We start from the raw sequence: 16637 nt of genomic DNA on the forward strand, positions 1-16637 counted from the left end.
TTTTTCAGGCTCCAAAATATATATTTTTATTATTATTATTTATTGGACTGACTTTAGCCAACCATTTCTCAACAACCGCACTGATCAAAAACAGAAGCTGAACTGAAAATTAAATACACCATGCACCTCGCCCAAAATGTGATCCTTATTAGCATTTTCATTAGTGACAAAAAGTCTAAATTCTCTAATTCCCGCTTCTTAAATGTGAATGTGTTCTAGTTTCTTCACTCTTCTGTGACAGTAATCTAAATATGTTTGAATTATGGACAATACAAGACATTTCAGGATGTCATCTTGGGCTTCAAAAACACTACCTCCATGATCTCTCTCCATGAACAGTAGGGTTTGGGCACCGAAACCTCGGTTCTGACTGAAATATTTTCCCTATGTCGCTCCGGACAGCGGCAGACTCTCTTTTTTTTCTTTCTCCCTTTTCTGCAGAGTGACACACGTGCACGCTCGCGGTGTAAAGCGCGTGTCCACGCTATTCTCCGACATGCACTCTAAAATCACTGCTGGGGGGGAAGCACATAGCACATAGCATATGAGGTAGTGCTGCTGCAAGGTTCAACATATTTGCTCTTTCCATACGAACAGTAGATTATGCTGGTGCAACTCTTCATTGACATCATCATCATTCTTGACTTTACACTGTGAAATAAAGCAAAATTGGGATTGTATCTTAAAAATAAATGGTGCCATTCAAGCAGTGATTATGTATGTTCAGCACCGGTTCAGCAAGGTTGTATCGTGGCTTATTTCCTGCTTGTGCAACTTGGGACTTTTGAGCATGTACAGCAATTACAACATCATTGTGAAATGGCAGGGCACGGAGCAACAAGAGCTCCCAGTGTTAATTGGAGCCTTATTAAATGCCCATCATGCTCTGTACCCATGACAGATGTCTTTGGGTAGCTAGCATGGCTCTCCCTCAGTTTGAAGGTGCTGTAGTGTACACCTCTGCTGTTCACTAGACACTTGACTTTAAACCAGTCTCGGAGCGGGGGAGCCTCGTAGCTCATTAAAGGGCTGCAACAAGACGGCTCTGAAGTCAATCCCAGCTCATTTGTGATGGTGTTTGACGACGGGGGTCCGTGACAGACTTTTAGGGAGCCAAGTGTGGAAGTGGTTGGTGGTGGTACAGTGCAGGGGGGGAGGGAGTCGAGGGAGATGAGTGGGAGAACGGGGTGGGGAGCACACTGCCAGTTCAGTAGTGGAGATATCAACCTGGCATCAAACACCATGGCACATCAAACGGAGACGCATGCCTCCCTCCCTGCGTCTCGCACTTTATCTCCCAACCTCTTTCTCTTCCCTCTGTTACCAAGGAGAGGGGCTGATGTCGCCCACTCCTGCTCTGGGGGGGTGATGCAAAAAGCTCTCCAGTCTCCCCTCTCTCCCACTCGTGATGGGCTTGGCACAAGAAGAAAGAGAAGTGAGAGCCGTGTAGGGAGAGAGAAGGGTAAACCCTCCATGTTAGAGATTTACATTGCGACATTAAAAGCCAGATTTTCTGGGGGCCCTTGCCAGCATGGTAATGGGAGGGAGAGAGAGGCTTTAGTATTTTTTTTCTAGGCCAGCTCCCCATCTTAGAAAATGGCAGCCTTAGCCTGTAACGCATACTTTCTTTTTCTGTAGCTTTGGTCCTTGGTGGTTGCTTTTAGGGACTTGAATGTGGTGGCTAGGACCACAATACTGCTCTAGCCTGTCTAATGAACCTGTTGCTTATCCTACTGTAGCACTGAAGGTGCTGTATTTTGGGAAACTAAGTCATTAATTATTCTTTCTTCCCTTAATTTCTTTCATTTCCAATAATTACAAGAGCTTAGTCACACTAGAAGTACTGTACTAACAGGTACCCTGTACCATTGATGTTTTTGACGGTTACAATTATTTCTTAGATTGCTAATAGCTGTTCAAGTCTCTTAAGAGTTCATTTCTTAGTTTGATATTGGTACAAAATGCAAGTATTTGTTTTTAAAAAGCAGTTCAAATGCTGTCTAGATATCCTGCTGCTTTCTTTGCCTCACTCTTGTTCTGTCTCTCCCACTTCACTCCCTCCTCTTCTCTGTCCCTTCCTGGTTCTCTCCTCTTCATTCTGCATCTGGTAATGCTTTCAAGTCATTCAAGCCTGGAGAAAAAAAAAGGCAACATTTACGTCGGTTGAACACACTGTTTGTTTTGGTCAACTCCCAAACCCTCTCCTCTCTCTTTTGTGTGTCCGTCTTTGTGGGTTGTTTTTTTTTTCTCTTTCTGCCTGTTCTCTCAGAGAAACTCCAAAACAGAAAAACACTGTTTTCTGAATCTAATTTTTGTATTGGTGGTTGACCTACTCCTACAGCGAGAGTACTTCACATGAGATCAGATGGTGGAAAAACTATTGGCTTCATCAGTATTCTAGTCTGCAAACTGAAAGAGAGACACTGTAGCATTTCATTCACTTGTCCTTGCGCTCTATGTGGGTGGGATCCGCAACCTGTTCGACACCGGCAAGTGGCCCCTAAAGTGAGACCCCCACCCACCTGGTACACCAGGGGGAAGGCCAGTGAACACACCTTTTGTTTAAACTTCAAAGCCTCCTGCCCAGTGTCTGAAGGGAGAAAGCCTCTCAGTCTTTCCCAGCTAGAGGCCCCTTTTTTGGGCTTCAGTTCCTCGCAATCAAAACACACACACACGCGCACACACACACACACCGATGAGTAAACAGCCAGCAGGAGAAGCAGCCAGCGGTGTTGCTAAGGGAGTACATGTATTTTTTACCCAGCCATTTGAGTTAGTTATGGGGTTCCACTCCATTTACCTGTGATTATGCCTTTGCTAATGGAAGCAGCATACTCAGGAAACAAAGAAGCAGTTTGAGTTCTTTCTGTCCCACTTGACATCATGTACTTAAGGGATGCCATTTTACAGGGTTTTAAGGATTTCTCCTGGCAGAACTAACAAAGAAACATTACCCATCAGGTGGTTTCCAGGTTGTAGACATTTTGCAGAACAGTGGAAGCCAAAGAATTTTTTTATGAAATGTACGTTTCAAAAGCAATGTGTCCCAATCATTTTGACCTACTCTTTGAAAAGATTTGATGATGGTTAGTTGAGTGAATTGATAGTCTTGACCTATTTAACCTGAGCACTTCCTGTGTAAAAACCATGCAACTTACCGATTTCTGACATACACTGTTAAAAAATAATGGACGTAGCTTCCGGCCCTGAAAAGTGAAGCCAACGCTGAAGGGCCTTAAACCTGCAGTCCATCTAATTTCCAGCAGGGGGCGACTCCACTGGTTGCAAAAGAAGTCTGTTTCTATAGAAGTCTATGAGAAAATTTTCATGAGTTCATGGACTCAATCGCTAGTCTCAAGTTTTCTTCAATACAGCACGATGTTCATTTAGTAAATTACGGTCCCATGGTTATTTTAAAATAGATGATAAAGCAGGGGATGCTTTAGGACCTGTCAATCAGGACAGAGGCTCAAACGTTCAGTACACTGGTCGTTCCCAACCTGACGCGCGCAAATGTGATGTCATGGGATCGCCATAACTGTTTATACTCGTGCGTGGTGGTCACACTAGTTGCAGTTTTCTCCTGAACAGCGGTGGCACTAATGAGCAACTTTGCTATTTCTGCGGACTAGAAGAAGACGAAAAACGTAAACAACGGCAGATCTGGCAGCAGCATTGACATCAATGCTTCAATTTGATTCAGTGACCTACTTGGTCGGATCAAGCCTTTCATTCGCCATAAAAGAACTCATCTTAACCTTATTTTAAGTTTACAAGAGAGACTTGCAGTCACTCAGAGTCCTGGCATCCGGTTGTCGGCGAACTCGTTCTGGCCTCCTGTTTCCGCTTTGTCGCGCGCTGCTGAAAAAAAATAGAGTGGTGCTCGCCCTCTGCTCATGCACTCAAAATCTTGGGGCGCCAGCAAGATCTACATCATTTTGACGTCAAATTGGCACGCGCAAGCTTGGATGCGGCTACTGTAAAATGGCCTTTAGCGATGCTTAAAGTAGACCCGAACTAGTTTTTGGGTGTTGGGCGTGTTTTAGTCTTAAACTTTGACCCTCTCACTGTGTGTTTTCACTTCATCAAAGTTAATTGGAACATTTTGGTTGCCTAAAAATGTCTTGTTCAGCCGCGTCATCCTCCCCAGCTCGTCATTTCCGATTGCAAAATACCAAGATGGCGACGCCCGTTTTGCCAAACTCGAGGCTTCAAATCTGCGGTAACCAATCTAAACATCAAATTATTGGTCACACTTCTAAATAAAGGCATAGGTTCTCTACTAATAATTCTATATAAATAAATGTGGTTTTACCGATGCAAATATGTTAGAAACGATGCATCTGCAAGTTCATTCCAAATTGTATCTGGTGCACCCTTCATTAATTGGTGCACTGATTACAGGCGCAACAATTCATGGGTCAGGGTCGAGGTATCGAAATCTGTATCGAGATGAGCGTATCGCTAACCAGTAGGGGTGTAAATCCTGTTTTACTACGGTACGTTATTATATTGATTCTTTGGATAACGATACAGTTATCTGTATATTGTATACTGTATACTGTATCTAGTATACTGATATCACAAAGTCTGCCACGATGCAATGTCGCTTCGATTGAATTCAGGGGTCTGCGACTGACACGAGACGATACCGTAAAACCCATTTAACACAGTTACATTTATATATATTTACAAAAGGCAACTAAAATACGATTTGACAATTTCATTACTAAGCTCTTTCAGACATTTAAATAAAATCTTTTAATAAATAAAATAAATATGTCTCGATATTTTCACTTTGTATCGATAATATTGGATCGTTGAGGATTGAATTGATATATCGATCCAGATCAATTTATGGTTACACCCCTACTAACCAGTTCAAAAACATGGAGAATAGGAGTAAGGAGACTCTTTCTGTCAGTGCTGTGAGGTGTGCCGTGGATGATATTCTGCTCCGATTTTGTGATTAATCAACTCCTCTCATCCTTATTTCTGTCCCCCTCTCCTTAGGGACGTCATCAAGAGAATAGACCAGTCAGAGTTCGAGGGATTTGAATACATCAACCCCCTGCTGCTATCCACTGAGGAGTCTGTATGAAGGGGAGACCAGCTTCCTCCTTTCGCCCACCTACTGTCTGTCCAAGCTGCCGTCTCAGCCAAAAAAACACTCGCAGGCCAACTCTGAAAGGCGAAGAGGGGGAAGAGTAAAGGGAGGACCCACTCACCCTCTGGACCTTTTTCAACACGGCAAAGCAAACTGGAGAACGGGAACGTTTCCTGCCTGGACCATTCAGATAGTTTTGTTGGAATACCAAACTCTTCTTTTCTTGGCATCAAGGAAAACAAAGACACTGGACTTCAAGAACATTCCCTGACGTTATGTTGCCTTCCCCTTTTCTTTTCTTTTCCCCCCTCCTTTGGCTTCATTCCGTTCTCCTCTCTGAATGTCCATCCTCGTGTCAAAGCACGGTCGGCTTTGTGATTTGAACGGAGAGCGGTTTCATTCTGTGCCTGCCATCACAAACGCATTTCAACCCGTCTCACATCCCTGGATAAATATGACAGTTCTGCTGAAGAACTTGAAATTTTAGATGCACTTTTTATTTTGTTATTTTTTTTTTTTTTATATTGTGGCAGGGGGGGGAGGGGGGGCAAGCCTCACACAAAACAAGAATGTACAATGAGAAAGAAAACATAAGTTATTATTGTGTATTATAGTGTAGGTAGTGAATCCAGAATTGAAGATGCCTTTTTATTGATGCAAGTGGCACATTTTCATCGTAACAAACGTTTCTTTTTGTTATCTTTTAGGATTTTCACGAACAACGGGGGCCTACTGGGAGACAACTTTTTATTTAAGAAGTGCCTCAAAGATCGTATTAATTACCATGTCTCTGATTGCACTTATCTTTTATCGAAACATTTCTTCACCCATCCCTGGCTTCAGTCGTAAAGACCAACTGAATCCACGGCTAGACTCTTAACAGCGTTGGTCCAGACCATTCTAATTTTTTGTAGAACTAATATTTTTTGGAGCACGGTAGCCTGCCTCGGTCCTGACTGAATCTTTTTTATTTTTAATGAATCAATTCAAATAATCAGTGTACAACAGATAATTTATGACTGGTCTGTAGATGGTGGCAGGTAGAGACTAAATGACCCCAATGATCATTTAGAAATGTCACCGATGGGTGTCGTGCAGCCGGCAGCATCCATACAGTCCTGAGTAGGGTTGGGCATCGTTTAGATTTTAACAATTCTTATTCCGATTCTTCCTTTCAATTCCGGTTCTTAGTGATTCCGATTGTTTGAGGGGTGGAGTTGATTGTAGTCCTAGTCATACATATGTGTATAAAAGGTGTATACAGGCCACGGTATACTCGCTGCCAATTCCAGTGTGGAAGCTGTAGAAACACATTATATCAGGACTCGAGCTGAAACACAAAGCTGTGCATTGGCTTCAGCCTCCGCCGTGTGTACAGGCTTGCTGGCCGAGCTCAGATTCTTCTACACCAGCTGCCACTGCGTGACCATCTGCAGCCGGGCGAAAATATCATGTGACCGGTTGCGTGTGCTTTCGTGTGGAAATGTGTCTCCATTTCCATTTTTGGGCCCATCGTGTGTTTCCATCTCCGCACTACGGCTGGCTTTACACGGTGCAACTACAGCTCAGTGCAACTTAAATTCTTCCATTGTTTCTTTGCTTGCAAAAATCATGTTAAAATGATATTCAAATGTATTGGTAATATTCAGGGCTGTCAAAACTAACACGTTAATTAAGCGTTAACGCAAATTCCTTTTAACACCACTAATTTTTTTTCTTCTTCCGATTAACGTACGCATGTTCTGTGTTTTCGCTCCGTCGTTTGGGAAACCAGGAAGCTGCAGCAGTAACGTTGGGGACAGTGTGCCATCTTGGCACATTTTTTCGCTATATTTAACAACTGTTCAGACCCTCTTAGCGACATGTTGTAATTCATCCCCATCAGAGACGAGATCCATAAACGGGCCTGGATGGCTAGCAGAAACAAACCTCCTTGAGCAGAAATGGATAAATAAGAGTCTTTTGAATGGCAAATTGAGTTTCAAAGCCCTTCCAGATGGTTCTCTCCACGAGACTGAAGTTATTTGCATATACTGTTGATGTGAACTGAGTTACCACCGGAGTACGTCCAGTCTCAAATATTACTTAAGAATTAAAAACTAGAAAAAATATCTTTTAAAGTTAATTTAGAACAGATAAAAAATGTGCCATTAATCGCGAGTAAACTATGGACAATCATGCGATTAATCCCGATTAAAATATGTAATCGATTGACAGCCCAATATAATACTGAATATAATATTGTTATTTCTAAAAGGAATAAAAGCAGGTGTTCAGAGATCCATCAGAAATGCCCCGGGCCGGTGACCGACAGGAGCACAGAGAGACAACGTAAACTAATTAGCACTGGTGGCTATAGGGTACAGACAGACTGCATTTTGTTAGCAGTGGTGTTGAATAAATAAAAATAGTGTCAAGAAATCAAAAGGTAGAAAATATAAAACTCATTTTGTCTCTAAAGCACAGGTCATGATGCAGCTAAGTCATTTCAGTCGTACTTTTCCTTTCATTGTATTCTCTCATTACACTGCGAGGAATACAACGCTTCTCTAAAAAGGCGTTCCACAGTCCTCAAACGATATAATTGAGTAAACCAACAGACATCAACTACAATTTGTGATGGCATTTCTCATAATTGTAAAGACTTAACTTAATCTACCAATTGTTTTTGAGTTATTTATCGATTATGATAATTGGAAATAACAACCCTAGTTCTGTCACCCCCCGGACATGTTACATCCTGAACCATAAATGTGTGACCCATTCGACTAAATACTTCCTCTAACTTGAGTCAAGTGGACAGCTTAGCACGCTGGAGGCTAATCCAAACCCCAGCCGAGAGTTTAACTGTTGACTCGTGTCTGCCTCTCCGGACCGGGCCTGGTTTTCACGCTGCGCCACATGTACTGAACAAACCAGGCGAATGAAAAAAACGCCAGGAAAAACTGCAATAACACTCCCTGCCAATTCATACTCTCCACATCTGCCTGGCTGCACAACTTAATTTCATACCGGTCCACGTCCGGACCTATTGTACAGTCTAGGGATGCCAATTTAGATTTTTTTTTTTTTCTTTCTTCTCCCCTTCAGCTTTCTTTGTGTTGGAAATGTCCGCTGTGAGCGCCATCCAGCAGAGAGCCACGGACTTAGCAGGAAAAAAAGAGCTTAAAACACAAGTTACGTGAAATAGATTGTATAGCCTATTTTTCTTTTACGATGCAAAAAGAAAAAACTTTTTAATAGGCTAACGTGTTTATTTTTGTTTTTATATCGTGTTTAACTGGTGAATGAATGAATTCATAAATGGTTTATTTTCTTGTCTGGCGGCTTACACGGCCCATCCTTTATAGGATTACTCAGACACATTTTAAATAAACACGTTTCTAGTGCTGACACCAAACTAAATATGTACATAAAGGGTACGAGTAGGGTACTAACAGTAAGTTTAACATTTCAACATAAACCCCTTTCAGTGATACTGATAGTAGTAATCTGTCAACGGTTACACGGGTTAATCGGTAACATCCCTACAGTCCAAAATGTAGGACCATGTGGACTGTACGTGCCAAGAAAGACAGCAGCGTAGTAGAACCAGAACCACAACCACAACCACGTGTGGTTCTGCTGAGCGTATTTGGACCGCTCTGCCTCCTTACAGCTGGAACACACCACCCTTCAGTGGCATTTATCAGTTCTTCCAGAAAAATGCGTTTTTTGTGTGAGTTTTTTTGTGATTGTTATGGGCCTGATGATGGGATATCTCGGATAGAAAGAGCAAAACAGGTTTGATGAAAGGTGAAACAAAGTAATTGTAGCCCTGTTTTTGATTGTGTGTCTCTATTTCTCTCTGTCATGGCTCTCTGTCTTTTCTGAAGGTGTGCCTGACTTTCTGCTAAGAGATATGTTTTTTGAAACAACGAAAATGCGGGATTATGAAATCATGAAAGACCCGCATATTTTGCGCGGAAATCGTCAATTTCTGCGGAGAAAGTGCGGCGTATTTAAAGAAATGCGGCCCCCTGCATAAATATGCGGACTTTGGCTGATTATGCATTGAATTATGCGATCGCATGATCGCATTTTTCTGGAGGGACTGATTTATTGGCCAGGCGTCCATGCTTACGCATGGTAACGTAACCCCATTTGTTCAGGTCCTATCCCCTGACCAATCAGCTATCCTAACCTTAGCCACTCAAGGTCAAATGCCTAACTCCAACCAATCGAGCTGCTTCGTAGGGCGGGTCTTGGTGTGGCCATAGTGGGATTTGTAATTTCGCCGCCCAGGCAAATTGGATAACATGTGCGCGGAAAGACAAAGTAGCGGCGCTTACGAGTGCGGTGCGTTCCAGCTGTTCGGGTCAGCTACAGGGCTGGTTAACAAAGCTCCGAGCTTTCTGAGTACCGACTGAAATGTATCCCTAACTTTGACTATTGAAAAGTGTCAAATATCAAAAGTTGGTATCAAATGCTCAATCCGGTTTTTAGTCTTGTTTGTTTGAATGATTTCGTCACACACATCTTGATCTAAATCAGGAAACGTTTATAACTTCAGACTGTGTTTTATTCAGACTTTCTTTTACAAAGGTTTTTTATGATTTAACACTGATGCATTGAGCACTTTTGTAAAATGAAAAAACTTCTCCTCCCCCTCCCCAAACTAAAGTATTGACAAGAAGTACTGTTTTGGTATTTGCACTGAATCTTGAGTTTTCGTGTTTGCATTAATTTATGACTATTTCAGTTAATACTTGTCCCGATCAAGAGGTGCTCCGGATGGCTTTGTAACCTGCAGCTGACAGCACCACAGTTGCCCGGTGTAAAGCCAAGCCGACACATGTCGGTCTGCTCTCTAACATCACATCATCCATCAAATCCTATTTCTCATCCCCCCCAGCTGCTGGTGCAGTTTGCACAAGCCAGGAGTTTTTTTTTTTTTTTTTTTTTTTGTATACAGTGAGGTTTTAGGCTGTTTTAAGTTCAGTCATGTAATGCCACCTTTATACACAGCAGGCTAACCTATTGGTAACCAAATTCAGGAGCCGTGTTGTGTTAAAAGGCTGGGATCTAATCAAACACATGCACTACACATCTGAAGATCAACTACAAAGCACAGATTAAATTAGGGCTGGGCAATATGGAGAAAATCAAATTTTACAATATTTTTGACCAAATTACATCGATATTGCGGCAATATTGTCGGGTTGACTATTGGTGCTTTCACAAAAACGAAAAGTATAATGCAGCCTTTAAAACCAGGAAAAGACAACACTTGTGTCCTATTAAGATTATATGATATTACAGTATCCATAATTAAGGACCATATCCAGCCTCATATATCGATATTGATATAATATCAATATATTGCCCAGCCCTGGATTAAAGTCGCAGACAGAAAGAGCCATAGATATAAAACTGTTTAAGTTTTCTATCTATGGTAAGACCTCGCCTCTGAAGTAGAAGAGTTGCGTTCATCTCTACGTCGCTGCGCTTCCGAGGAGAAAGAAGAGCTCTCGATTGGCTGAGGTTTAGCTGATGAAATCTGAGCCGTGCTAATTTGATAAGCACATAATAGGATTAATTAGCTGATCCTGAGTCAGATGGTCTCAATGAGCTGCAGGGGCCTTTTTACAGGCAGGGGAGAAATCGATAGAGAGAGGAGAGATAGTGAAACCGTTCCACAGTCGCTGATTAGTCCACCACGACACACACACACACACACACACACACACACACACACACACACACACACACACACACACACACACACACACACACACACACACACACACACACACACACACACTTCAAGAAGCTAGAAATCACTTCAACATTGGAGGAAGCTTCCTCTTCCAACCCCCCCAAACTCCATGTTATTTTTTTTTTAAGTTTTTATTAACGCCATGTTCCGTTGATCTATTTGCCCGGCAGGTGATACACGAGGGGCCATTGTTGTTTTTTCTCGAGGGACCAACGGATGAACTAAAGAGTCCATGAAACCACTTTACCCAAACAGCGAAAAAAAAGAAAGAGAATCTTTATCTGAACATAAATGAACTCGGTCCATGATTTTTGGTTCGAAAATACTGCTGGTTGGATATGCTTCATTTTTGCTTCACCGCATCTTTGTAAATATGTGTAATTATTAAAAATGATACTGGTTTTCCGTGATCTGGGTGCTTCCTTTTTTTGCAGATGACGGCAGAAAAATCTTTGCAGATGCTACAGTTTTTGCGTGTGTGTGTGTGTGTGTGTGTGTGTGTGTGTGAGAGAGAGAGTTAGCCTCACACATCCCCTGATCACCTCGTACGTTCATACTTGGAGACTAGTAAGTGCATTAACCAATATTCATATTCTAACACCATTTCCTGTGTTGATTTGAAACGGACTCCGAGATAACAAACTTGAACTGTTTACTAGAAATGAATATTTAAACAGTGTGCAGTGGAGTCTTTACTCAGTGCACGTATGAAGAGAGGAGAGTGCAGATCCATTAGCGGTCCCTTGTGCGAGATAACTCTGCTGTATGGATCTCACAGCAAGTCAATTAGATAGAAAATGTATCATTTTAAATACGACAGAAACTACGCACTATAGCTTTAACACGGTGTAACTTGTTTTATTAATCATCTTAAATGTTTTAAAAAAAAAACATTTAAAAATTTTTTTTTTGTGGTTTTAGGGGGAGTTACCCTCTGGAACTATGACTTGAAGAACAAGAGTGTAATCCACCCACCCAGTACTGCAGCTGTGCAGGGTCTCTGGCTATAGTGCAGCCAGATGTGGCCTGCTGAGAACAGCTGTTGCTTTTGGTCTCTGTACAGATACTATCAAATGTGACAACACTTCGGGAAGCTGCCCACAGTCGCTGCACCCAGCTGCTCTTCATGGAGAAATAGTTCCAGCACAAAACCCCCTCACCCCCACCCCAAAACCCACAGATCGCACTCAGAATACAACTTGATCATCATGATATCATGTTAACTTTAAATCGATCATTCATTTCAACAGAAATGTAGGGCTGGGCAACACATGGATATTATGTCGACATCGATACATGAGGCTAGATATCGTCTTAAATTTCGGATATCTAAATATCGTGATTTGACATTTTTCTAATTTTCTAAACTTACCAGACTTCCAGACGTTTTATTACTTTGCCTTTACCCACTTAGTCATTGTATCCACATTATTGGTGATTAGTTGTCCAAACTCTCATTTTGTTAATATTTAGTCAACCCGACAATATCAACATCGATGTATTTGGTCATAAATAATGATATATTAGATTTGTTTTTTCTTTTTTCATATCGCCCAGCTCTACAGAAATGTAAAATGGTAACACAGTGGTCGGCTATATTTCTGTGAAAAAGCAGCTTTGTGAAAAGGAGGATGTGGCCCGGTTCCATTTGGGTCTCTCTCTCTCTCTCTCCCTCTCTCTGATGAGGCCAGGCTGGATTGTTATTTCAGTTTGATGGTCGTCTTGACCAGCTGGAAACAAAGGCATCAGAGGCCAAGTGCACACGCTCAAGTGGAGCCAAATTATGGATCGAGTGTCTAAAGAGGATGACCTGACATCATGGCAGCAGGGAGTCATCAGAGTCATTGTGACCAGAGCTTCCAAAGTGCACCTGCTAAAAAACTAACCCTCTTTCATAACGTAGAAAAATGCTTCCAAGCTTACAGGGAGTTTATCATCCTGGTTCTGGTTCTCTCCCCTTGAGGTATGACCCAGAGTATTCTATATCGACGATGTCTCATTGACTGGATTGTTCCGCCGGATGTCCTTCATTTTCAGCCGGATATCCGTCTCCTTCCTCTTTCTTTGTGTTGGCGTTCATAACTCCGGTGGATTCATGAGGACTATGGTTAACTGCTCCTCAGATCTCTGCGGGGTAAATCCAGACAGCTAGCTAGACTATCTGTGCTCGGCGCTGCCCATGCAATTGTGATTGGTTTAAAAGATAAACCAGAGCCCGTTTTTCTCCTATCCAGGAATGTTGTGTGGATGGACCTTCCTCTGCAGCGCTGTTGAGGAAGGTCTGGCAATGCGAGACTACGCCCAGCGTGTCCAGGAGCCTCTCTGTCGGGGCACAGTCCGGGGAAGCTGCCAGTGAAAGCTGAGCGTTCTGTGTGCGAGCTGCTCTCTGGGTGTTTCCTTCATACGACACAATCCTGGAGTGTGTGTGTGTGTGTGTGTGTGTGTGTGTGTGTGTGTGCGTGCGTGCGTGCGTGGCTGCTTCACCTGGACAGCAGCCAGGCAGCGTGCCGTCGGCCTCACCAGGTCATGTCCACGTTCACCTCGGACAGACACTGGGCCAGGTGGCCGTCACAGTCCATCTGGGTGAACCTGGAGAGACGGGAACAAGGAGATATACTGTCGGTACGGACAGAGAACACACACACAGTGTGTGTGTGTGTGTGTGTGTGTGTGTGTGAGACCAACACACACTTTAACACAGGGTAAAAACAAATTCAATATTTCGGTGGAAATACCCAAACTGATCACATCCAGCATGTGAGTTCAGCCCTGAAGCCCTGTGTCTCAATTCAGCTCCTTTCGTGTAGACTAGGGGGTGTCACGATATTGATTTCTAATCCAACTACAGTAGAGTGGCACTTATTGAAAAAAAGGGCGAGCGCAATATTTGTTAATGGCAAAATATGTGTCAAACCATTCTGAATGAAGCATTGATGTGCTGCAGAGACGTCCCGGCCTACAAATCCTATCCTACAGAAAAAACTTTCTTCATCTTTGTCATCGCAATATCAACTGGCGCAATAACATCTCAAAAGGCTGCAACATATCTAAAAAAAATACCAGTAGAAAACTGCACCAAAATGTAAGTATCATTCTTTATTCGGTGGCAATTCAATGTTCAATTTGTTCAATAAAAGAATGTATTTATTGTCGTCATACGGTGCAGCTCTATTTCAAATGATAGATAATACGCGGAGGTTTGAACTAATTTAACTTGATAGAAAAAAAGAAACCCAATCTCTTACCCAACAGGGAAGTCCAGCAGGCACATGGGGCAGCTTTGAAGCCCCGCCCCTCCTGCTGCTCCTCCATCTCCTCCTCCACGACTCTGCCCCTCCTCTTCCTCCTCCACCTCCCTCTGCCCCTCCTCTTCCTCTCTATCCTCCCCTTTCCTCTGCAGAGGAACTCGGCTGTCAGACACTTTGGCCTGGCCCGTGAGAAGCTGTCGGTCGAGCGGTCCGGCCTCTCGTCCTCTCCTCCCCTCGCTCCCCCCCGCCCTCGAGGGTCCGGCTGACGGCGGCGGCCCCTCCCAGCCGTGGAGGGACGGCCGCGGCCTTTGGCTGCCGCGAGACGACAGCTGTCTGTCCGCCGGGTCCGGGACGGGTTCCGTCAGCACCGAGAGCTCCCGCGGGGAGGGGCTGGGACTGGACCGGGTCCTCGGAGAGGGTGGAGAGGGTTCGGGGAAGGGAGCGACGTCTTCGCTGAGGTCACACCACCGCTGTTCACCGGACTTCAGCGCTGTGGGTCTCTGCAGCGACGCATGGGGGGGAACAGATGCAAGACTCAACGCCAGCAGCATCAGAATTGAAAGGAAAAGGTTTAACATCTTAGGACAGATGGCTAGAGTTGCAATATGGTGTCAAGAGAGGGCTGGTTGTAAGCACTACATTCATGAGCTCTGTAGTCACAAAGTCAAATCCATAACCGGATGTTAATGTTGCGAGAACGATTAGGCCAGTTTCTTATTTATTTATTTTTTTTTTTTAAAAGGAACACGCCGACTTATTGGGAATTTAGCTTATTCACCGTAACCCCCAGAGTTAGACAAGTCCATACATACCCTTCTCATCTCCGTGCGTGCTGTAATGCTGTCTGACGGCTCCAGCGGCATCAGGCCAGCACAGAACATCAGGTGAATGGTTCCAGTAATCCTACTGCTCGAATAAGTGACAAAATAACTCCAACATGTTCCTATTTACATGTTGTGATTTATAGAGTCTGGCGTGTACAAAAAACAACGTAACATGAGACACAGCCGTCTTCTAACTGTAAACAAACCGGGAACTATATTCTCAGGCGGAAGAATATAGTACTTGGGCGGAGTGATATGCTCACAGCAAGCCTGTCTGAGAATATAGTTCCCGGTTTGTTTACTGTTAGAAGACGGCTGTGTCTCATGTTACGTTGTTTTTTGTACACGCTGTGACTCTATAAATCACAACATGTAAATAGGAACATGTTGGTGTTATTTTGTCACTTTTGTCACAATTCGGAGCAGTAGGCTAGTTGGAACCAGTTACCTGCAGGATCTGTGCTGGGCTAAGCTAATGCTGGAACCGTCAGACAGGGTTACAGCACGCACGGAGATGAGAAGGGTATGTATTGACTTGTCTTACTCTGGGGGTTACGGTGAATAAGCTAAATTCCCAATAAGTCGGCGTGTTCCTTTAAGTTTGGTGCAACTGCAGCATCACATGCCAAAAATGTAATTTTGACCCAAAAAAATAAATCACATTCTGGTCATGTTCAGACAACTAGAGGGAGTGTGGCCCGCACCAAAAAATAAAGGCTGGATAAAAAAGATTGAAGGTGTGTGTATATGTATATATAGTCACCACAATACTTCTGATACGATATTATTGTGATTTTAAACATATTGCAATATTTTGAGATATATTGCAATTTATTACCTTTTTTCCAACTTCAAATTATGTCCCCGACAGAAAACATCTGTTTTATCTAAAAAGATACATGTCTCTGTTTGTTCATCTCACTTCAATTTTATTTCTGCAAAATAGGATTGTCAAGCAGACAAACATATATATAATAATAGATCCATACTTGGCGTCTGTGTATGGATACAGTACTGCCGCAGAAAATATCGCAATATCGATATTTTTCCACACCCCTAATATATACATATATATAGGGGGTGGCAGTAGCTCAGTCCGTAGTGAGTTGGGTTGGGGACCGGAGGGTCGCTGTGGACTAGTAGCTGGAGAGACGCCAGTTCACCTACTGGGCACTGCCAAGGCGCTCTTGAGCAAGGCACACCCCAAACCACTCAGTCCGCCTGTCCAGCAGTCGCAGCTCTCACTCTGACATCTCTGCATTAGTGCATGTAAAGGACCTGAGTATGTGTGTGTGTACTTCAGACCTGTGCCTAGTGTCTAATAACAACTGAGTGTAAATTGTTATTTCCCCATTAGGGATCAATTAAGAGTATACATTTAAATTTAATGTATTTACTATAATTAAGGCAGGTGTTGCAATTGAGAGTGCGTGAAAAGTAGTTAGTAAGTTAGCAAGGGAATAGAGAAGTCTAAACAGTTTGCTTAAACTAATGTGGAAAGGCTTCAAAAGTAGCTAGAAGTAAGGAATATGCAACTGAAATACTTAAAAGTTGGCTAATAGCTAAAAGTAATGGCTTCATTGTTGAAATGGCTAAATGTCTAACAAATGCAAACCTGACCAAACTAACCTAAACATTGACAGTTTAATTGTATGAAAAAAAATACTGTAGCAATTTTGTACCGTATCAACGTAAAGCGG

At 43.0% G+C, this 16637-nt stretch overlaps 2 protein-coding genes across 5 annotated transcripts in view; one reads left to right on the forward strand and one right to left on the reverse strand.

The window, feature by feature from the left end:
* The window catches only part of prkcz (protein kinase C, zeta), a 114942-nt gene extending 109312 nt beyond the window's left edge, over window positions 1–5630 (forward strand). For all 3 annotated transcript variants that reach the window (XM_028582005.1, XM_028582007.1, XM_028582009.1), the window contains one exon: window positions 5014–5630. In XM_028582005.1, the coding sequence (XP_028437806.1) occupies window positions 5014–5101 (88 nt within the window). In that variant the 3' untranslated portion in view covers window positions 5102–5630. The remainder of the gene's footprint in view (window positions 1–5013) is intronic.
* Window positions 65–16637, reverse strand: part of si:ch73-70k4.1 (translation initiation factor IF-2) — a 24932-nt gene continuing 8359 nt past the window's right edge. Inside the window, exons 3-5 of one of the 2 annotated variants that reach the window (XM_028582011.1) lie at window positions 14111–14613; window positions 13350–13454; window positions 65–2131 (exon numbers count right to left, since the gene is read on the reverse strand). In XM_028582011.1, coding sequence (XP_028437812.1) covers window positions 13382–13454; window positions 14111–14613 — 576 coding nt within the window. In that variant the 3' untranslated portion in view covers window positions 65–2131; window positions 13350–13381. Of the gene's footprint in view, window positions 2132–13088; window positions 13455–14110; window positions 14614–16637 lie in introns of those variants that run through there. The other variant, XM_028582010.1, reaches the window with a different exon arrangement.

Source organism: Perca flavescens, chromosome 7 (assembly GCF_004354835.1).
Source record: "Perca flavescens isolate YP-PL-M2 chromosome 7, PFLA_1.0, whole genome shotgun sequence".
In the NCBI taxonomy this organism is placed as follows: Eukaryota; Metazoa; Chordata; class Actinopteri; order Perciformes; family Percidae; genus Perca; species Perca flavescens.